Raw genomic sequence first — 23,646 nt, forward strand, 5'->3', positions numbered from 1 at the left:
TCCGGTGTTGTGCTTTCCTGGACTTGCAGGTCCTTCCTCCCTGCCAGACGGTGGTGGTGACAAAGTCAGGAATTGGTACTTGCCTCTCTGTACCCCATGCAACTAGGAAAAGGCTGACAGAACAGTAGATGCTGAATAAATTGGAAAATGTATGAATTAAAAGCAGAGGTAGAAAAATGACAAGTATTGTCATTATTTTCTGATACTGTAATTGTAGGCTTATAAAACATAATGAAATATTTTACTAAGACATCAAGGAATAAGATAAACTCTCAAGTCCCAACTGTTCCCATATATGAAGAATACAAGTGATTATGCAATGCTAATGTGCGTGAGAACAAAACGTGAAAATAGCCAGGAATGTTTAGAAGAGGAAAGTATAATGAGGTGGCACTGGCTCTAAATAGACTTTCAATATGCCACTCAACAAAATAATTAAAGCAGTGTGGTACTAGGACATGAATTCACAGACACATTAGTGTAATAAAATAGTTATATACATATCCACACACGCGTACGGAAGGTAATACATCAAAATTAAGGGTATGGTAAAAATGTGATTTATTTGCACATAGAGTGTTAGGAAATGCTTGTGGTGGAAACCAGAATAAATTTAGACATGGCCTGGGAAGTTGGTGCCAAGAGTCAAAGGGGACTGACTCTAAAGAGCAGCCAATTAAATGAAAAAGGGGAGTTTAAATTTTTTTTTTCTAATTTTTGAAATCAGTAAGAAAAATGTCATTGTCTCCGATATAAAGAAACATATAGAAAGGCTGCTGCCCACAAGCCCTACCCACTCCCAGGACAGGGAAGACCACCTCTTTACATCAGAGAGAAGGGAGACAGCTATGTGGGGCTTGACTTTTTTTGTTTGTTTGTTTACTTTGCAAACATTTTTTAAAATTAATCTAACAAATTGTTTCATCCACAATAGCAACTGTGGTAAAAACCCCAACAATTTTCTTAAAGGCAACTATCTTACTTCCCATCAGTCAAATCTTCCACTGCTCAGCTCCAGTGCAAGAGTCCTGAGAGACAGTTCCAGAGAAAGTACTTTGGCTCAGGGTGTCCCCACTACTTTGGACAGGCAGAACATGCGATTAGTAAAATTTCCCGTCTCAGAACACTCAGTCCATGCCAGTGTGCCCGGCAAAGCCCGATCATCTCATTGTTTATTCCAAGAGGTTCCATTGCATGGGGTTTCTCTGCAGGGGGTGGATTTGGGGAGTAGGAGAGCCAGAAGGTCCTACGCAGATACATATTTTTCCAACAAGTCACATTTTATTTGGAGGAGGGAAGGATAGAAAGAAGAAAATGTAAAGAGACGGAGAGGAGCCCTTTATTTCAATGTCCCTGCCAAGGTCTTTTGTCGGGAAGCTCTCTGTCCCACCATTTCGGGAATGAACAAAGCTCAGCTGGAGTCTGAGTCAGAGGTGACCCCTGAGGAAAATGAGCTGCAGCTGCAGCTCTCAGTCTTCATCCTCATCCCCACTGCTGGAGTCTGAGGAGCTACTGCTTTCTGCCTTTTCCCCATCTTCCTTATTTCCTTCTGATCTCCGTGAGGCATGAGAATGGCCCCCTCTATATCCTGATGATTCTATCCCTGGAGCCTGCAGCCCCTGCTCCTGTGCAAGCCCTTCTTGCAAAGCCCTGCTGACAGACAGTGCACATCTCTCCTGATGATCTTGGGGTCCGGGCCTCCATTCATGTTCATGTTCTTACACTTAGTATAGGTTCTCTGTCTGTAAGCAGAGTATTCTTGAGGGGACAGACTCTTGAGCCAGTGGTCCAGGTCCACCTTGTACTGTTTCTGCAGCTCCTCGGCCTGCTTCTTGTAATGCTGCTTCTGGCTCTGCGGGATGCGCTGCCAGCGTCTGCCAATCTCCACCCTGCGCTCCCTCAGGGGCAGGTCTCGCAGCTCCCTGCTCGACCACAAATCCTGGTGGAACTTGTGGTATTCGTTCATTGGGGGCTTCTTGGGCTCTCCATGGAATTTTACCTTCTCAGAAAAACAGTGTTCTGAGGGAGACTTCACTTTTTCCACATTTTCCTGAATCTTCTTTTGGGCTTTGGTCAGGCTCCTTCTAGGCACAACAGACATCTTGGAGTTCTGGACCAGACCAGGGTGGTCCTTCCTAAACTGAGCCAGTTTCTTCTCAAACTCCTCTTTCTCTTTCTGAAAGTCTTGAACGTATTTCAGCTTCATCTGTTCTGGGAGTTCCTTGTATTTCTTAGAGAGGAGCTTGGTCAGCTCCAGGTTGTTCAGCTCAGGGTGCATTTGGGAGTACTGGGCCCTCTTCTCCATGAAGAAGCGGAGGTAAGCAGTCGGGGGCTTCTTGGGTAAGTCAGGATGTTTCGTGCGTTTTTGTTTGCTTTTGTAGACCCTTTTAACATGTCCTTTAGCTTCCAAGACTAATTCTTTCAAAGTGTGAATCTTTCTCAAGTTATAAGAAATTTCTAACCATTTGAGCTTGCACATTTCTCCAGAATAACCTTTAAAAGCTACTTTTTCCCAGTCCATCCGTGACTGGGTTGTTTTGAATGTACGGTTGTCATTGGGTGGAAGGTTATTCTCCATGCATTCTAGTAGCTTTTCAATGTCTTCTTTACACCAGTTGCTTAGGCTATCAGGCAATGCCATGTCTAGGTCTTTGAGTCACCTATGTGGTCCTGGAAGTTTAGATACCTCAGCAAGGTCTCAAACTTCTTCACTCTCACAACTGGCTTAGTGAATTATTCCTGGTTAGATGTCTTGCAGGGTGTGCGATTGTATGTTTCTGTGGAGAAAGAAGTTACTCTTCCATGTGATAAACAAGATAATCACACTCCACTTGGGCTATGTCCCTTCTATAATTTAATGTACTCTTAAAATAGAAATAAAAATTGGCCCAAAACTGAAGTGAGATTAACATGAGCATTAAGATGCTTCATTTGCACTATTAAATATTCCCCAGCTCAAAAAAAAAGAGAACAATACAAGTCCTTAAACTCTAACCTAGCCTATCTTCCCATCAATTATACCACAGCTTAAGTACAAATGAACAAAATAAATGACCAGCAATTCACTCAACAGGCATAGATTAAAAAAGAAGAAGAAGAAGGAGAATAATAATAATAATAATAATAATAATAATAATAATAATAATGGTGGAGTTGAAAATACTAAAAGAGAAATGCCTCAGAAAAGAAAGGAGTTTAACAGGACAATGAAATACTACTACACATTGATTAGGATGGCCCGATCCCTGCTGTGTACCCCGCCCACTCATTACTCACTTAGGCATCTGGGTTATGTTACCAGATCAACTGTCAACTATCAAGTGCTTTTGTTCAAGTAACACTTACTTTACTTAACAATGGCACCAAAGCCTAAACATAGTGATGATGGCCATTCCTATATGCCAAAAAGAAACCATCCTTAACTTCCTTAACTTTATGCTTCTTCCACAAAGTTACAAAGTACGTACCTACAGGAAACATCATAGGATATATAAGTATTCAGTACTTTCAAGGTTTCAGGGATTCACTGGTGGACTTAGAACATGTCCCCTTTGGATAACGGAGGACTACTGTAGTTACAGAACATACTGTTCTCAAATATGTATGTTGATCATTTTCTGTGACCTAGAGAAAGTCTATAATGATGCAACATATTGTCACAATAAGAATATTCAGAAATTTCTAAATAAAAGGATTTTTTTTAATTTCAGAAAGTACAATTATGAAAGAAATATAACCAACGCCATTGCAAGGGGAATTTTTAGGAGAATTCTCTTTATAAAATCAGAGATTAGGAAAAAGACAGTCATTACCATTGCATTCATACAATATTGTCCTGGAAGTCCTAGTTGGCACTATCTACAAAAATGATGGGGAGGGAGAAAGAAAAAATAACACTGTTCATGTTAGAATATCTGTAGGGGATGATTATATTATTGAAAAATCTATATGCCACCAAATCGTTGGAAAACATAGGAAAGGGGTAGGAAAGTGGATTTAAGAGAAAATACTTTTGAAGTTACAAAATCCTGAATATTCTGGTACCTGAATACCTCATTCCATTTGTGTTTCTTGTTCCCTCCGGATTCAATGCCTTTTCAGTCACCTGAACTTACCACACTTCCTTCCACTTCAGGATCCTCACCTAACCACACCCTGTCACCTTCAAGTCTGTTTTCAAAGGCCATGTGCTGAAACTAGCCCAAGTTTACAAAGCATTATACTTCCCCCCCCACTTGTTTTCCTTCATAGCATTAACCAGATTGTAACTAAACTTCCTGTACCTATTTTTTGTAGCCTTACTTCCTCACTACACCCTTCCTGAGATTAAGAACAATGTATGTCTTGATTGTGACTGCTCCAAGATACCTAGCACAAGTTGTTAATAAATAAGCAATGAAATAATCCAAGAATGCACTTAAATGTATTATTCAGAGTATTGAAAATATGTTTACAGATTACAAGGCAGAACATCTTAAATCACAGTGACAATAATCCCAAATCAAAATATCATTCTCTGGTGGATAATGAATTTAGACTAATCCTTTAATGTGAATTCAGGGAATCCTATTTGTATTTATATCTTTGACCAATGGCATTTTAATCTCATAGCTTTTATTTATTTCTGACTCCTACTGATTGCCTGTTCTCCATAGTTACTGCCATTTGGAGGAAAGGGGCTGTCCCTTGTCTTAAAAAAATGTTTAGCAGAATCCTTGGTCTTTCCTCACTAGTGCCAGTAGTGACAATTAAAAATGTTTCCAGACAACAATAAATATCCCCCGGCAGGAAAAAAAAAAAAAATTACCCTAAGCTGAAACTAGAATACTAGTTACTAGAAAAAAAAAAAAAGAGAGACAGATAAGATCCTTAAAATAATTCAGATATGCTAACTTGTTTTTCAAATCTTACAATCTAGAACATATAAGTCAGGGGTGTCAAACTCATTTTCACCAGGGGCCACATCAGCCTCGAGGTTGCCTTCAAAGGGCTGAATGTGACTGTAGGACTTTATAAACATAATGACTCCTTAACTAGGGGCAAGGAGCTCGGTTCTGGGCCAGATAAAACAAGGTGGAGGGCCAGATTCGGCCCACGGGCCTTGTGTTTGCCACCTGTGATACAAGGAAGTAAATAACACATAAGGTAGAAAACCTGCTTATCAAAATGTAAGCACAATAGTGAATAAATAAGGGGACACAAAAATACAAACAAATTAGTTATAGTCAAGCCACTCACTTCTTAGGGGGAGAAATATACATTTTGATAGCTACAGAATTATAGTTAGGCATTTAAAGAGGATGTCAGGAAAAAATAATAGTCTCTACTGTATGTCCTTACCTGGTGCTTGAACCATGCGTGTGCCGTTATTGCAGATTTTTTGAGAAAGAATGTCCGATTAAGCAGATCTCTCGCTGAGGCAATGTTTCCATCACTCCACAGAAGAAGCTTACCCGAACCACTGTAGCTCTCTAGGAACCATGTTGATCTTCCAACTATAAGGCTACAAAATGCACATGAATTTTTCTTGATGGTCCTTTTTTGATTCTTGAAGGCTGATTCCTTTCCTTAAATGGGATTTCTCTTAAAAAGATTAGGCTAATGCAGTCAATGTTAGTTATGGGTGTTTCCCAGACATCTTTGGGGATTAACTATAGGTGACTTGAAACCCTCACAAAGGAGGAAGACAAATGGCTGAGGATACAGAAACACAAGGTGAATGAATAATCTTTTTACTAAGATTGGATTGAAGGGGAGAGTTGCTACTGATTTCCTTTCTACATCACAATACATGCCCTTTTTCTAGCTGTCTCTAGACTTTCTGCATATCTTCTCATGAAGGTATTTCCTATCCGACTTTTCTCAACTAAAAAATGATGAATTTAAGCTCCCCCCTTTAAAACAAGGGCATGCTTATAGACTTCAGAGCCCCCCAAAGTTTAAAATCTTTAGCAGTCTCAAAGACCAATCTGTATCAGCTGACCAGAGTGATGGGTCAAAGGTCTTAAAATATTACGTTAAAATGACGAGCCAATCAGAGAGTCAAAGAAAGCACTCCTCCATGGCAGATTATATTTAAACAAACTATTGGAAACATATTTCCAAGTTTTCAAAGACATTTGCTAAAATCACTAACTGATCCAATAATATTTTCTGCCTTTTTGTAAGTTAAAAATAGAGGTCCTGATGTCCAGAAATTTAGATATAAAGGCAGCATTTAAGGGCTGGTTTGCTGTAAAATTAGTAATCTTGATTAAGTTATGTTTATAGAGTTTTATTTAGGGAGATTAGCAAAGGTATTAAATTAATCCTATCCTCAGGGTTGAAGAAACTTAATCATTCATTATTAACACCTATCTAAAGACCTCTGAAATGTGGTCCTTAGAAGAAATGGGTGTGTTCTTTAGAGACTCAGTATACCGCCCAGCACCTGGAGCTATAAATTTGGGTCAAACACCTGAAACTCAAGCAATTTGGAGAAAGTAAGACCTCAACAAAACGGGGGATCCTTTTTGTGCAGGAGAAAAGGGGGCAGAGGTGGACAGTGTTGGTGAGAAAGCCGAGAATGGTTCCTCCAGATCGTGAGAGCTTTCCTGTGTCTCTGCTTTCCAATTGTGTCACGTGCCCTCTCAAGTCCACTCGGCTCCAGACACACTGTTATTGAGTCACAACCTGAGTCAAACTTTGCTTAGACCTTTGTGTCTTCTGGGCAGAGGAATAAACTCCTAATTTTCCTCCCTCAGAAAAATGGACTCGGACATGTCACAAGCCTTTCGAGAAGAACTTGCCTGTATCGTCTGCCTGAATTACCTTACAGACCCAGTCACCATGGGCTGTGGGCACAGTTTCTGTTGGTCATGTTTCTGTGCATCCTGGGAGAAAGCTGAAAGCCCTGCCTATTGCCCTGTGTGCAGGGAACTGTCAGAGCAGACAAACTTCAAAACCAATATTCTTCTGAAAAACCTGGTGTCTAATGCCAGGAAAGGCAGTCTGCGGCAGTTCCTGAGCTCTGAGCCCTATAGGTGTGGGCTACCCAAGGAGACAAAGCAGATCTTCTGAGAAGACGACAGGAGCCTGCTCTGTGTGCACTGCTGGCTCAGGAGCACGAGGCTCACAGATGCTGCCCCGTAGAAGAGGCTGCTGAGGAACACCAGGTAAGGGTGCCTCTGAGAGCATGTGACAGCTGGAGGAGAGTGCCTCCAAGACAACGCAAGGACCTGAGAATCATCATGAGGATTATATCCTCTCCTTACTGAGTGTCAAGTACCAACTTAAGTACCAGTGATGGGGCTGTGAGGAAAACACAGTTGTATACCTGCCTTCATGGTGGTGGCATTTAACGGCAGAGTAATTAAGTTAATGGTCATTATTATTTTGATGATACAGCATTTGCTCAAGTCAGTGGAAAGACCACATTTTGAGAAAAAAAAAAAAACTACAAATGCAAAAAGGATTTTCTATGGGGTACATATTTGTTAACTCAGGACAAAGGAGAAGGAAAAAGAATATTGGAATTGGCAGGGGACAAGTATCACTAGCTCCAAATTCTGGTGCAAGATGCCTCACTATCGGAGAAGTGGCCATGCTAAGTAAAATCCTGATCGGTTTCCCTAGACAAATAACTACATTGCACTGCGTATACAGCCTGAAATGTTCTAAAATTTATCACTAGTGAGGACAAATAGGGAAACCTCGTGATCCTTCTTCTCTCCCTAAAGTACATTTACCTAACATCCCTTGATTATCTTCATCATTAATGGTCTAAAACCTAAATTTATTTGTTTTTCTGGTGCTGAAAGTCTTTTCTTATTTTAAACAGGCAAAGCTCTCAAAGCACATGAGATCTTCATGGGAAAAGATTCAAGAAATTCAAAGAAATCTCAGTAAAGATGGCAGAATATCTGTCTATTGGGTGGTAAGTGTGAGACTGTATTTCCCTCTGAATCAGCCTGACGCAGTCACGAGGGGAAAAGGAACCGTGAACCGCAACTTAGGAAGTGTGCCTGTGACGGCGTGAAGTACAGAAGCTAGAGAGTGATACTGTTTCAAGTAAAAGAAAGTGTAGTATTTTAAAAATAAAGGAAACAGAGTAAAAGAAGTAAAGAGAAAACTGAGATTGGAGAGTGAGAGAGTGAATCCACAACTTTTGGGAGGGAATAGGCAATGGAATAAGAATCAATGTTCTTCAGAACCATAGGGAACCTGTGGCTTTAGATGGAGGACAGAAGCCCATCCACAAAGAAAAGGAGGGCGGAGAAAAGGGCCGGGAGGATGGACATCAGTTTGAGGGAAGGTAGTGAGAATTTCAGGAAGATCTTTTCTGATGGTCTTTCCTAATCCTGAGAGTACAATGCAATAATTACTTCTAAGAATAAGGAGAGATTTACACTAGAGACCAATTTACTAACACAGAGGTCAGAATATTGCATGTAATAATTGATTAATTGACAGTGAATTTTAATTGCTTGCATGTAGTCTTTCAGAGTTGAGAGGCTGAGTGTGAAAGAAATTATCAACGGGAAGCTTTCCTCCAGTTCTTTTAGGAGTTCATGAAGTGGGTGGAGGGAGTTGAGGGAAGCACATAATTGGCTGTTGGTATGGTTTAAAAGAATGGAAAAGAAATGAAGGAAAGAGGAATGAATATATGGTTTCTGCAAGCGGGGGACCCTGAATTTAGGATACATGGAGCTTATTGGAAGAGAACAGGAATCAGTACAGCAGTTGCTGTTGCAGTGGGGGTGGGTAAGGTCGGCCCCAGTCTGTGATCTAGGAAATCCATCTCTCTGCAGACGCATCTCCACGGACGCCAAGATGAAACCAGGGCTTTTTCTGGGACACTGCAACTGGTTCTCCATGAGGAAGAAAAACAGTATTTAGAGTGTCATTAAGGCAGGGTCAAAGATGTTTGGGCAACTCGAGAAACTTGAGGCTGAAATGGCTGAAAAGAAGATCAACCTAAGAGCAATGTGTGATGAGCTCATGAACACGTGTCTGAAAGCAGATGTAGAGTTGCTTAAGGTAGGAATGGAGCGTTTGCCTGGGAATATTTTATATTATTGGAAGCCCCCACCGTTGATCTCCATTATGTATTTGATACCAAAGATACAGATTTCTTCATCTCCTGCATCCATGGTGGAGAGTGGCTCCCAGTTGGGAATAATGTGATCTGCTCCTGGCCTAACCATGCACAAACAAACCTCATGGAATTGTGATTATGGAGATTCCATAAGGAATATTTTCCTTCTCAAAATCTACTTTTGTTTCTTGCTTCAGTTAACACCAGAAAGGAAAAACTTATTCAAGGTCTTTTAATTCTGGTCTGCAAGTGGGCAATGTAGAAACATTTGGTAAAAGCTTCCAAATGTATTTCCTGCTTCTGATACGATATCATTGGTTTCATTTGCCATTAATTTGGGGCATATTCCTCTTTCGGGACAAGCCTTAGGAAAGACCCCTATGCACAGAGCTGAGGGTAACAGCGATGCACAGCCGCTTCCCTCTTCTCACAGTCAGCGTTCTGAAATCCTCAAGAACGTAAAAACAGAAACCAGAGAGATGGCTGCCACACGTGGGGGGCCAGGGGAGTGGGTAAAAAGGGGGAGGAGAATATTGCCAATACTATGGTGATAAGTAAACACGGTGACAGATGATTACCAGACTTAGTGTTGTGATGACTTTGTAAGGTATAAAAATGTTGAATTGTTAATACTGTACTCTTTAAATTAATATAACCAATATATGATTACCTACCAACTACAGGTAAATACAAAATAAATTTAAAAAATTATTTACAAAAAGAATTTAGATTCTGACATGATATGGTCAGGATTATCTTCAGGGAGGGAAAGGAGAATAAATTTTCAAGGCAGTTTGCAGGTGGTAGCGATTAGTACTTTTCCAAACTTCCCCAAACCCAAACTTGTTGGCGGAATATCCTGCTTCTGAAGAAGTCTAAGTTTCTCTTCCCTTTCTTGACAGGAATTAGAGACGGACTGAGAAGGTGAGTTTGTTCTTCAGTGCTAAGTGGGGTTCATGAGGACCATGAAAGAGATCCAGCTACTTCTAAGAAAGTGAGGGTATATTTTCTCAGAGTCTTCTCAATTGTTTGTGTGCTCATCTGTTTGTATGGGTTTTGCAGTACATGATTTCCTGCTCCTCTTGAGCAGAAGTTCGCATTTTTTCACATCTACGGCTGAGGGAGCTGCGTGTTGTCAGGCTCAATGCAAACCTTTCTAGGAGACTGGTCATTGATGGTTTTATATTTCACAATCAATAAGAACTGAAAGTGCAAAGATTAGATTTACCTAGAAGTAAGTAAGAGAGGCAAGTACCTCTGAGAAATGGGGATGGAAGCAGGCAAAGAAGAAAAATAAAAGAGATTTCTTAAGAATAGCACAGTTCTATCCCACAGTTGTGAACAAAAGGATTTTGATGAAGAACATTCAGTTGACTGATAACGGCAGCAAAAGATTAATTGCATCTTCCTCTTCACAGGAGCCAGCAGGTGCAGCTGCTCATGCCTCAGCCTCTGCGGCCCACACTCCCTGCACGGCCCATTACTGGACTGCTGGACAGGCTCAACCGCTTCCTAGGTGAGGGTTGCCCATTGGTGGGACCACCTGACAGGGTCCTTCCATTATGATTTTTTTCTGAATGATCTTTTCCTCTTTCTTGCAGAGGAGAACAGCCTGCTAAGTGGCATGTTTAGTCCTACTTAGTCATGGAGTCACTATAATATGGTAAAAGATAAAATCAAAACTGCTGTAATGATAGATGTGACTCAGGCCTTATCAATTACTTATAAACATGATGTTATTTATATATGAGAAAAAAGACATGTAGCAAAAAAGGGTTTCTTGACTCCTAGAAATATCATCACATTAAAAGTCAGTTGTTCACTGAGCCATAGAAAACCGGATGGCAGTTCAAGATATTCCAATTTAAAATAAGAGCAGTGAATTAGATTTTAAATATTTCTGCTTTAAACAGTTTTAGTAATTGGACTTCTAATGTGTGTTTCAATGGATGTAATCATAAATAATCATCAATGTAAAAACAACCCCTAAATGCAGAAACGAGGATTTTGTGAATAATAACAATGAAGGATATTGGTGGTCATTGAGGCCATACACAGAGCTCCAGGGCAAACCTAAACCTGGAGGGATGATCTGTCAGAAAGAGGAAGGATAAGTTCTCAGGTGGAACCAGTTATCAGAGGCAGACAATTCTTTGTGTGAAATCACTTCTAAGAAGGCCTTTACCTTTCTTCTTTAGTGTCAACTTGCTTAATTAACTGGAATATTGTCAACTGGAATATTATCATATCTTGGAGAAGTAATCTCTGTTTATATTTAGCCTAAAATTATTTTTGTCCCCCGAGAAGGGGTGATCGGGCTAAGTTTTATTGCCATGGACTTGGTGGCACTGCCCAGCTGTCCAGCTTTTCAGCTGTCATGAAAAGTAACCAGTCAGAAGTAGACAAGTCCTCCTTCTCCTTTATGATCTCTGACTGTTAGGAAGATTGTTTTCTATTATAATTAGATATTTGTTTCTTCAGCAGATATGTTAGCATCACTTGAATCCAACATTTTCCATTCAGAACTGCCCTTCTAATAATGTTGGAATGTTCTTTTTCCAGTGAGACACTAGGGACATGCTTTTTCTCATAGACAATTTTATTTTTAACATTGATTGTGACTGGAATATTCTCTTTTCTTCACAGTGGAATTTCCTTCACTAGTGAAATAACCAATTGCAATTATCAGGCTGTTGGATGATGTGAGAAGTCTGAGGTTTATGCAGGACCATCTGTACGTGTCTCTGGCCGCTGGAACATTGAACTATTTTGCTGCACGGGAAGCACAGGTCTTCACCTCTGCCAAACATTACTGGGAGCTGCATGTGGACAAGGCTTGGGACTAAGCTTTAGGGGTCTCTGCACAGGCTTGGCTGAGGGAGAATGACACACTGGTTGACTCTCAGGATGCATTTCTCCTTTGATGAGTGAAGGCGGAAAATCGTCACACTCTCTGGACCACTGCCCCAGTGACTCATCAGTGCAGAGAGAGACCTCAGGGCAGGGTTGGTGTGTTTCTTGATGTGGACAGTGGAAGTGGAAGTTTTGTGGATGTTGTGAAGTGTTCTTTCATAAAGCATTCCCTCATTATACCTTCCCCGCTTCAGAGGCATCTAGAGGACATGTTCAGTTTCCTTTTTAGGCTTGTCATTTACACACTGGCTACACATGAGCAGGGCTAAGTCAGGGAACTGACTGTGTACCTGGGGTGTCTATTCTGAGGAAACCCTTCTTAGCTGAAGCCTATCAATGATACTTTATAGTTTTTAATGCTTTTTCTACTTTAATGTAACCTTCTTTTGCTGTTATTCAACATAAAGATTGTACAAAGTGCAAAATTTTATTAGTTTCATTTTCTTGACATTAAAATCATATCTTATGGCCTTTTATCTTGATTGAATATATGCTGTGATTTTTTTATGTTTTGTGAGCTTGCTGGAGTCACCAAAATATTTATCAGGGCGCAATTACTATTCATGGCCAAAATCCAGGAATGCAGGGTTTGCATATTCCGGTCATATCTGGTTAGCCTATCATGCGATGTCAGTCTGCCACTTTCTACTCCTTCCTCTTTGTCTACTTAATCCTACTAGTCCACCCACCCCGTAAGGAAAAACTGAGTTGACAAGGAAGTTTTCATGGACTTTCAGAAATAAGATGGGCCTTCATTTTAGAGAACCTAGAATAAGCTGGAACTTTTCTTTTTCAACAGAATAAATGACAAGAGATAAAGGGAGAATGTGTCTTCTATTCACAGCTGCATTCTTAGCAGCTATCATATTGGCTAGGACATCAGGGGTGCTTAGCAAATCTTTGAATAAAGAAATAAATGGATGAGAGAATTACCTTACTTGAAAGGAAGTTTACTAAAAATGCTCAGGATTTAAAGGTTGATATAAAAAAAACCTCATGAAATTACACAAATTGAATTTAAATCCCATTGGTTTCTTACTGGTGTGAAAAAATATTTGTGTTGGAGGCAGCAACTGTAGAGACTCTAAGCACAGAGGCTACGCGTATGTGTGTGCTTGTGTGTTTCAGCCATGCTGGTCATACATCGTTGTTAATTTACTTAATACCATCATCAGGGCCATGAGTGATGGCATAGGAGACAGAGAACAAAATGCAGAGATAAGCTGCCTGCTCTCCTTCTTTTTCACCATTGTACAGTATTCTGCTGGGTTTTGTTTCTATTGTTCTGGTCCCACAGTAAACTGCAAATTCACCTTATTGTGATGTATGATCTTAGTACAGCAGTAGATAGTGGAAATAGTAACTAATACATCCTCCTCTTACCATTGTCACTCTGGTGGTAATAAGCATCTACCAATTTGATGAAAGTTTGCTGTCTAGTATGACGACATAGTATAGTGTGATCAGAGAGTTTGGATTAAGAAGAACTACACTGATCTGTACGGTCAGAGAGGACATGCTTTCCAAACTGTTATTTTAACTGAGATGTGATGGGTGAATATTATGGTATATAACTTTTCGTAATACAGCTGTTAGTTTAAAAAAATGCCATCGATCCATTGACTATATTCTAGGAAGCTCTCCATTGTAACAAATTTTATTAAAAAATTTAATGAACACATTTGTACATTCATGTGGTTATGCCACTTTATAAACATACGATAATGATGTTTCTTTAAGTTACAATATGCTCCAAGACAGTCAGGTATCAACCTGCTGCCTCACGGGACATTTCATACAAATAGTTTGCTTAGACATGGAACTTTATCAAATAAGTGGTCAAAACTTAACTTGGAGAATCAAAACATAGGAAAGGCTTCAGAGGGGAAGAGAAGGAGGAAGAAACTAAACTACTTATGAGGGAACTTTTTTCAACATCATAGAAGCTCACAGTTGAATTGTCATAATCCAAAAACACTCCAATCTTGCCCGGAGGCCTTTCCACATACTGAATGAAGAGTGGGGAGTTAGTGGAGAGACAGTAATGATCATTCACTTTCAAAGACGTTAGAAGAGATGCTTCTTCACAATCAACAATAATATCGGTATGGCTCATCAGGGAATCTTTACAGACTCCCAGAACCCACATCGAGCAGTGTGGCATATCCACCTCCCAGTAATGTCTACCAGAGGTGAAGGTGTGAGTTCCCCATGCCGCAAACCTCGGCACTCGCTGGGGCTCGCTGGATGTGCTGTCACGGTCCCCTCTAAGTATCACACTAATATCCTTAGAAAGTCTTACATGGCGACTGATGCTTTCCTCGCTCAGAACATTATCCACTGCAAAAGAAGCAAAAAATCAAGTCAATGAATGGAATTTCCATGCCTTTTGGGACAGTCTCTTCATCTGCCCTCCTCTAAGGAAATGCAAAGTAAAGACAGTAAAAGGAGTGGAGACTGACTCCTCTACCAAGAGCAAAAGTTATCACTACCTCTACAGCACAGAAATCCTTTAAAGTATACAGAAAAAACAAAACAAACAAAACCCCTCTGCTTAGATTATGAACTGTGGAAAGCAGTGATTTGATCTCAATCCCTAGACAGTTTATTTCAGGTTACACCTAAAACTTTTTCATCACTTTAGAAATCTTTTCTTTGTTGGTTGTCCTTGATATTATTTAATAAATAGATAGCAAGTTTGTATTTGAGGTTAATTATTGGAATATAAGTTGCACCTGTTATATATTCAAGAATCAAAATATTTGATAGAAATTTACATGATTTTGGGAAGTCATGTACTACCTTCATGTCAGAAAAAATATAAGTAATGAAAATAGATGACTCAGTCTTAAGAACCACTGAAGAAATGGAGGCCTGATGCCAAAGGGCTGACTCTCACCTCTGAAGTTGTTCAGCATGTCTAGGATTCCAGTGAAGTGCCATAAAGTGAGCTCTGGATTCACTGGCTCAGGCATTTGTATCTGCACCGATTCAGTTCTGTAAAGAATAACAGCAGAGGGATTTAGGGCCAAAGGTTAATCATACAATCATTGCAAAAATCACAGCTTTTAATCCCAGATATTTCGCCAGAGTCCTCCCATTCTGAGTTAACTGGGTATACATTGTATTTTACCCCTTGGGCATATAAGAAATGTTACTTTTGTAATAAATTTAAATTTTATCAAATTTCAACTTTCCCATGGTTTTCAGACATTGTTCCATTTCTGACGTTGAGAATCATTTCCTCCCTCTACTCCACCTCAGGGAATGCAAGACTCCTGGCTATCTTCACAGAGCAGAAAAGTCAGGAAAAGCCTGTGGGACTTGAGTCTGCAAGTACCGTATTTTGTAATGTAAAAAGCACATGTTTTTGCCCAAATAATTGAGGGAAAAGGAAAGGTGTGCATTATACATGGATAGTACTAATTCTATGTCTATATAAATGTTTTTAATTTTTTGATTTATGCTTATGCATTAAAAGTGTAACTCTGGAAGGCAATAACAATAGCCGTATGCCAAATAATAACCTGGAAAATGATAATCTGTTCTGTTTCTAAATATAAATAAATAAATTATTGATTTTAAAATATTAAAATGAAAGATTTTTTTCCTGAAAGTACGGGCCAAAAACATGGGCACGCACTATACATGGAAGTGCATTATACACGGAAAATGCAGTAGTCACCGACCAAACATTCAGTGTCCAAAAGGCAAGAATCTACAGAGCCAGACAGCTTTGCTCTTTTTTTTTGGCCAAGAAAGGGAAAAAACTACCCTGGCAGCCCTGCTCCTGAAGGTCACACTTCCTGAGGGCACCAGGAGGTCAGTGCCCCCTGAAGTGCTGCCTACAAGAGGGGACACACAGTGATGGAACAGGCTGAGTCATTGCTAGTCCTGGGAACAAAAGCAATGACCCCTCTCCTATCCCACTCATAGGAAAGCTCCCTCTTCCCTTCCTTTTCCCCTTCCATCTCTATAATACCTTACAAAAGTCCCTTAGAAACATTTTTTGTGATGTCTGGAGAGGATGGTGGGGTGTGTGGCTGGAACAAAGCCCAGAAGGTCACATGGTTTTTAGGTATGTTTGAATACAGACACATAAGGAAGAAACTTCTGAGACCATAGTGCTTCAGGGCTTTATTTTTTGAAACAAAATGGAAAATAGCCACTGAGGACAAGTTTTATAGCTCAAAACATGTACACTTCATCAAAAAAACTATGATTTCTTAGAAATCATCATTGTAAACTCACCTTTCCAATATATTTCCCAAATCCTGCAAAACAAACAAAAAAAGAAGGTAAACATGTGAGTTCTGGCTTTTATGCCTTTTCTAGTATGTTTTAATACTTTTCAGAGTTTGTTTTAGTAACGTATTTTTTCCTATTCTTCTTTAAGGAACAATCAGAGGCTTTCATTCCCTTCTTTCTTTCCTTCTTTCTTTCTTTCTTTCCTTCTTTCCTTCTTTCTTTCTTTCTTTACTTATTTATTTATTTATTTTTAGAGAGAGAGTGAGGGGAAGGGAAGGAGAGAGGGAGGGAGAAAAACATCAATGTGTGGTTGCCTCTCGAGTGCCCCCTACTGGAGACCTGGCCCACAACCCAGGCATGTGCCCTGACTGGGAATCAAACTGGCAACCCTTTGTTTGCAGGCCCACACTCAATCCTCTGAGCTACACATCCAGGGCCAGAGGCTGTCTTAATAACAGAACTTACACTAAATCATGCTAAGTTTCCTCAGGGTACACTGAGGGAGGAAGGAGTTCAGGCAGAGAAGTGAAGTGATGCATTATGTTCTAGGTTTCTAATGTCACTCATTTACCCCATCTTATTCCCAAGGAAAGATCTGACCATTTATGGTAATAATGAAAGCAAAACAGCAAATCATATGAAAAATAGAGAGAGCATTAACATTGATTGCCACATTCTATAAATGTTGCCTAGGCAAGGAGCAAAACCTCAATGTCTTTAGTAAGTTGTTTTTGTGGGGATAACAGAGCGTGACAGTGGACTAGGGGAACATTAATAGAGAATTACCGCAGCAAAGTTAATGTTCCTGGTCAGAGACTGACTGATTTTGAACAATCTCTGAGTAGATAGTACTTTGGATTACACTGAAATCGTTATTATCAGGATATGAGGAAATTAGTGACTGAATGGACAGACTTGATCATGGGAGTCAAGGAGCATTATTGCTTAGCTGAGGGTAACGGTATTGTATACGCAGGCAACATCTCAATATTAGGGCGACATTGCCCAGAAAAGGATTTCTGTCTCTGAGGATCGACCCTCCCTTCTCACCTGGAGCAGCTCCACGTTAGGCTTGTGGCACATGTCAGTCAGCTCTGTCAACATGCCTTTCAGGCTTTCTTTCTGTTGGGTCATCATAAGTTTGCTCTCCTCGAATTGTAGGAAGATCTCCCTTGCCTCTATCTCCATTGTGTTCAGATGGAGTTGCTCCTCCTCATTGAGAAAAAGATGCATCTTCTGATATTCAGCTTTGATCATCTCCATCCTAAGGGCCACGCAGTCCTGCACAGATAGTGCATCAAAGGGATTACCTATACCCACTCTCTCAGCAGAACACTTCAAACTTTAAATATTTCCTCACACTCATCAAAAAAGTACTTGATGAACTTTTCTGCCTCACACCTCCAATTGTCTTGAGTATTTGCCAGTCCTTCTGTCTATCCTGACCCTATGTTCCTGGTCTTTTTTCCTGTTAAATCAAGCCCACCGAAGGACCCCAGGCTCTCTCCCTCTCATGCTTCTTCAAGGTTCTTACTCCACCAATAGTTTCCTCTCTGTTACTTTCTTTTTCTCTTTTCTTTTGCCTGCTTTTTCTACTTATTTAACAATATTTAAGTATATACCATAGTGTAGTGATTTTTTTAAATTCTCTACTTTTTCTTCTATGTACTACTTTATTTTTCTCCTCTCCTTTGCAGTCAAACTTAATGTGGTGTTGTCTTTTACTCGGTTTCTGGGAGATTTACCAAACCTTCAACATTGCACTAGGAATGCCCAACAAGCCCTGATTACCGCATACACAGTTGACCCTTGAACACAGATTTGAACTGTGAGGGCACACTAACACTCTGATTTTTTTTCCACTAAATACAGAGCTGACTGTCTGTATTTGTAAGTTTCCTACGCATGGATTCAGCCTGTAGTGTATCAAAGGTGTTATTTTTGATCTTAGATTGGAAACCTATGAGTTCAGAGGGCCAACTATATGTATTAACTTATACCATGTTCTATAAAAGACTTGAACATCCTTGATATTTGGTATTTACGGGTACTGGGAACAACGTCTTGTAGACAAGAAAGAATTAAGAAATTCTGGGAGAGTTAAAAGTTGTGTGTGGATAATAAACTGCCAGCCCCCTGTTTTGTTCAAGAGTCAACTGTATTCATATTCTTTGCAGTAGCTCCTATTGGCTGATTATATATTTTTTTGGCCAGTACATATGTGTTTACTGATATATCACTAAAAACCACTGCCTTTGTCTAAGCAGAAGCTATTATCCTTTAACTGGTAACTTCAATTTGGCTGAAAATATAAGCCAGCCTTTCTCAACCTGCATAAAAATATAAAAATAAGCAGAACGTGTTCATTCTTACCTCTAATGACTGCTTTTTGCTAGCTTCCTGCTTCAGATTGTTTTTTATTTCTTGAGTCATGTTCCATAAAGATCGCATTCTCTTTAGAAGTTCCTCCTGCGAAATAAGTGTAAGCTTTAGTGACACAAAAGATGATATTGTAAATGGTATTCCCTTATTTACGGTTAAAGGCAGTTGTTGGGAAAAGTCACCTTGAATTAAAATGGAGAGGTTTGTTTTTTTTCCACATAAATTTAATTTGATTGAAATATTTGGAATATCAGAGGTCACAGAAACATATAATAAGATGTTTGTTGGTACCCTGCAGATAACATTCATTTCTTGAGAAACTGGCACCCAGATTTTCACATATCCTGACTATAAATAAGTCAAACGTGCATCAGAAGCCAGTGTTCCTGGTGCTGGCCACCTGACCCACAATTGCACCAATTCTACATACTTGGACAGTATTTCGAAGGCAAGGTTCTTTAGTAATGCTCAACACAACTTTGATTATAGTGCTCAAGTTGGTTAATAGCATTGCCCAGATACACTTATAATTTGGAATTTACATGGAACCAGGACCATCTCCACTATCTCCATTGTTATCCACGTCCTCATCATCATTCTCACCTTTCTCTCTCATTTTGGAGCTTAGAGCTATCACATTACACCTACCCTGTATTCCTCAGCAGACCACTGCACTGGGCTGTGACTGTGAGACGCATGCTCTGGGGACTCAGAGCAGAGCGCACAGAGCAGCTTCTTTTCAGCCCTGCAGAAGAGCCCCTTTGCTTCTTTGTGTGCCACACAGATCTGCCCCTCAGAGCTGTTGACATTGTGAGCTCTGGCCTCTCTGGCAATGGAAGCCAGGTTCCTTAGTGCGATGTTGGTTTTGAAATCTGGCCTCTCTGATACTCCTCTGCACTCAGGGCAGCACATTGGAGTTTGGGCTTCCTCCCAGCAGAGGCCCAGGCAGAGACGGCAAAAGCTGTGCCCACAGTCTATGGTGACAGGGTCTAGGAAGTAGTTCATACAGATAGAGCAAGTGAGATCATTCCAGAAGGCTGGTGATGTGTCTGAATCCATGTTTCTGAAAATTAAAATAAGAAAGAAAGAAAGAGAGAGTCATTGTTTTTTCCCCCAGATGATGAAAGAAAGGCCTTTGGATAAAGGCATGTCCACTTGACCTCCATCTCCCTATTAAATAGGAACCTAATCCACACATTAATTTACCTCCTGTACAAACCTACACCTGGTAAGTCTAGACAGGTTGGGTTTTTCCTGATACAAGTGAAAAAATGAGACAAGAGAGTCCTCAACATCTTTCTTTGTTTAAAATAAACAATGATCTCGAATGCAGGGAGGAAGATGGCAGTGAGGTAGGTGAGTGGAACCCAGTTCTCCCTTTGCCTATCTGGAACACCTGGCCAATCTTCTGAGGAAGAGAGAATAGCCAACAGAATCCCAGCTTACATGAAGTTTGGAGGCAAAGAGCTGCAGAGGACATCAAAAACTATTGTATATAATTGTTGTTCCATACAATTGTACATACTACAGAGTAACCCTTCATGATCTTAGCCCACTTCACTTTAATCCTGAGCATTATTATTGTTGTGGTTAATAATATTCTCTCTTACACTATGCCTACTTTCTATACTTTAATTTCACTATATCTCATCGTCTACACTTGCATAAGCACTCTGTTTCTGGATTCAGCTCACAATCATCCTCCCCTCTAACAAGAGTCTTATTTCTTTTTCACCATTTATAAAAAGTGGCTAGTTGGGTGAAATATCACAGTTAATGCTATACTTATCCAGGGAATCTTCTATCTCTTCTCTACTTGCTGGTACTCTCAATCCCATACAATACTCTCCTGCTGTCTTAAACCATTTTGCCTACACCCTGCCACTGATCATATACAAAAATAGGTGGGAGCTGTGAAGATCGGTATACCTGCTGGAGGAGGAAAACCCACCAACAAACAAACCACCAAAAGGTAAAAACCCAAATACAACAAGAGGGCCCACATGAACAGAAGGAAGGGCAAACCTAGAGCGTCCAGACAAGGAGATCAGAGACTACACCACTGAACCTCATAGAATTCCTACCATAGAAGTTCCCCGTACAAAGACAGCTAGCAAAGTGAAAAATCAGGAAGCACAGAAGCAAAGTCTCCTAAAATGGGGAGACAAAAAAAATGCAATCAAAAGGAATGGAAGACTCCCCACTAAAAGATCTACACAAAATGGAGGGGACCAAACTATCAAATATAGAATTCAAATTAATGGTTATAAAGATACCCAAGGAACTCACAGACCATTATAAAGAACCTAGTGAGAACTACAACAGCATAAAAAAGGAAATAGAAACTATAACCAAAAACCAGGAAGAAATGAACAATAAAATCTCAGAAATAAAGAACACATTAGAAAGAATTACAAGTAGGCTGGATGAAGCAGAGGATCGAATCAGCGAGTTGGAGGACAAGGTAGAAAAAAACACCCAGATCATCCCAAAGAAGCAAAATACACATTCTTTCAAATGCTCATGGAACATTTTCAAGGATAGACCGCATGATAGGTCACAAAACAAGCCTCAGCAAATTCAAGAAAATTGAAATCATGTCAAGCATTTTCTCTGACCACAAGGGACTGAAACTAGAAACCAGCCTGAAGGAAAAAAATCAAAAACACTCAAATTCATGGAGATTGAATAGCATGCTATTAAGCAATAAATGGGTCAAGAAGGAGATCAAGGAAGAAATCAAAAAGTTTCTGGAAACAAATGAAAATGAACTCACAACCACCCGAAACTTATGGGACACTGCGAAGGTAGTCCTGAGAGGGATGTTCATAGCGATACAGGCCTATCTAAAAAAAAAAATAAAAACATTTCAAATAAACAACCTAACCCTACACCTACAAGAACTCAAAGAACAACAACAAATACAGCCCAGAGCAAGTAGAAGGAAGGAAATAACCAAGATCAGAGCAGAATTAAACAACATAGAGGCTAGAAGCACAATTCTAAGGATCACTGAATCCCGGAGCTGGTTCTTTGAAAAGATAAAATTGACAAGCCTTTAAGCAGACAAGGAGGACCTGAATAAACAAAATCAGAAACGAAAGAGCAGAGATGACAACTGACTCCACAGAAATACAGAGGATTATAAGAAATTACTATGAAGAAATATATACCAAGAAATTTCAAGATCTAGGTGAAATGGACAAATTTCTAGAAAAACATAATCTTCCAAAACTGAATGAAGAAGAAGCAGAAAGACTTAACAGACCAATAACAGCTGATGAAATTGAGGCAGTAATCCAAAAACTCGCGACACACAAAAGCCCTGGACTAGACGGTTTCAAGGAGAATTCTACAAAGCATTTAGGGAAGAGCTAAAACCTATCCTTCACAGACTATTTCAAAAAATCCAAGAAGATGGAAGACTCCCAAACTCTTTTTATGAAGCCAGCATCATCCTAATCCCAAAACCAGATAAAGACATAACAAAGAAAGAAAACTTCAGGCCAATATCGCTGATGAACATAGACGCTAAAATCCTCAACAAAATTTTGGCAAACCGCATCCAGCAATACATTAAAAAGATCATACACCATGACCAAGTGGGATTTATCCCAAGGACGTAAGGATGTTACAATATTCCCAAAGCAATAAACATAATACATCACGTAAACAAAAGCAAAGACAAAAATCACGTGATCATATCAACAGAAGTGAAAAAAGCATTTGATAAGGTACAGCACCCACTTATGATAAAAACACTCAGCAACGTGGGAATAGAGGGAGCATTCCTCAACATAATAAAGGCCATATATGAGAGACCTACAGCCAACATCATACTCAATAGGCAAAAACTAAAAATGTTCCCTCTAAGATCAGGAATAAGACAAGGTTGTCCATTTTCACCACATCTACTCAACATAGTATTGGAAATCTTAGCCACAGCAAGCAGATAAGAAAAAGAAATAAAAGGCATCCAAATTGGAAAAGAAGAAACAATACTGTCATTATTTGCAGACGACATCATAGTGTACATAGAAAATCCTATAGAGTCCACCAAAAAACTACGTGACATAATAAATGAATTTGGCAAAACAGAGGGATACAAAACCAATATCCAGAAGTCAAAGGTATTTTTGTATGCCCACAGTGAAACATCGGAAACAGAAATCAGGAAATAAATCCCATTTGATATAGCAACAAGAAAAATAAAATACCTAGGAATAAACCTAACCAAGGAGGTAAAAGCCCTACACTCAGAAAACTACACAACACTGAAGAAAGAAATTAAGGAAGATACAAACAAATGGAAACATATACCGTGTTCATGGATCAAAAGAATTAACATCATCAAAGTGTCCATATTACCCAAAGCAATTTATAGAATCAACACAACACCTATTTGATTACCAATGGCATATTTCACAGATGTACAACAAACACTTCAAAAATTTATATGGAACCATAAATGACCCTGAATAGCTGCAGTAATTTTGAGAAAGAAGAGCAAAGTAGGAAGGATCACAATATCTGCTGTCAAAATGTATTACAAGGTCACTGTAATCAAAACAGCCTAGTACTGGCATAAGAACAGACACATGGACTAATGGAACAGAATAGAGAGCCCAGAAATAAACCCAAGTGTCTACGGTCAATTAATATTCAATAAAGGGGGCAGCAACATAAAATGGAGCAAAAATAGCCTCTTTGGCAAATGGTATTGGGAGAGCTGGACAGCTACATGCAAAAAAATGACACTCAATCAAAAACTCACACCATACACAAAAATCAATTCAAGGTGGATAAAAGATTTAAATATAAGTTGCGGCACCATTAAAGTCCTAGAGGAGAACATAGTCAGGAAAATCTAACATTCCACACAGCAATGTTTTCACTGATATGTCCCCCAGACATAAAGGAAAGAAAAAACAAATGGGATGTCATCAAAATAAAAAACTTCTGCATGGCTAAAGAAAGCAGCATTAAAATAAAAAGAGAACCAACTGTATGGGAAAACATATTTGCAA

At 39.6% G+C, this 23,646-nt stretch overlaps 3 protein-coding genes across 3 annotated transcripts; 1 reads left to right on the forward strand and 2 right to left on the reverse strand.

The window, feature by feature from the left end:
- Positions 1 to 1,469: 1,469 nt before the first annotated feature.
- LOC112297678 (upstream-binding factor 1-like protein 1) lies at positions 1,470 to 2,647 on the reverse strand. Its single transcript, XM_071221594.1, is given in 2 exon segments — positions 1,470 to 1,663; positions 1,666 to 2,647. Coding segments are annotated over 2 exon segments (1,170 nt in total). The 5' UTR covers positions 2,642 to 2,647.
- A 4,100-nt stretch (positions 2,648 to 6,747) lies between these two features.
- LOC128780894 (tripartite motif-containing protein 43-like) lies at positions 6,748 to 10,718 on the forward strand. Its single transcript, XM_071221595.1, is given in 6 exon segments — positions 6,748 to 7,090; positions 7,093 to 7,154; positions 7,820 to 7,915; positions 8,190 to 8,293; positions 10,495 to 10,592; positions 10,678 to 10,718. Coding segments are annotated over 6 exon segments (744 nt in total).
- Positions 10,719 to 13,835: 3,117 nt separating this feature from the next.
- On the reverse strand, positions 13,836 to 19,678 carry LOC128780895 (tripartite motif-containing protein 64C-like). Its single transcript, XM_053924439.1, has 6 exons — positions 19,262 to 19,678; positions 18,611 to 18,703; positions 17,288 to 17,518; positions 16,241 to 16,263; positions 14,889 to 14,986; positions 13,836 to 14,329 (listed from the first exon to the last, which is right to left on the reverse strand). The coding sequence occupies exons 1-6, from the start codon at positions 19,676 to 19,678 to the stop codon at positions 13,836 to 13,838; spliced, it is 1,356 nt and encodes a 451-aa protein (XP_053780414.1).
- Positions 19,679 to 23,646: the final 3,968 nt, after the last annotated feature.

The sequence above is a fragment of the Desmodus rotundus genome, chromosome 5 (assembly GCF_022682495.2).
Source record: "Desmodus rotundus isolate HL8 chromosome 5, HLdesRot8A.1, whole genome shotgun sequence".
NCBI classification, from domain to species: Eukaryota; Metazoa; Chordata; class Mammalia; order Chiroptera; family Phyllostomidae; genus Desmodus; species Desmodus rotundus.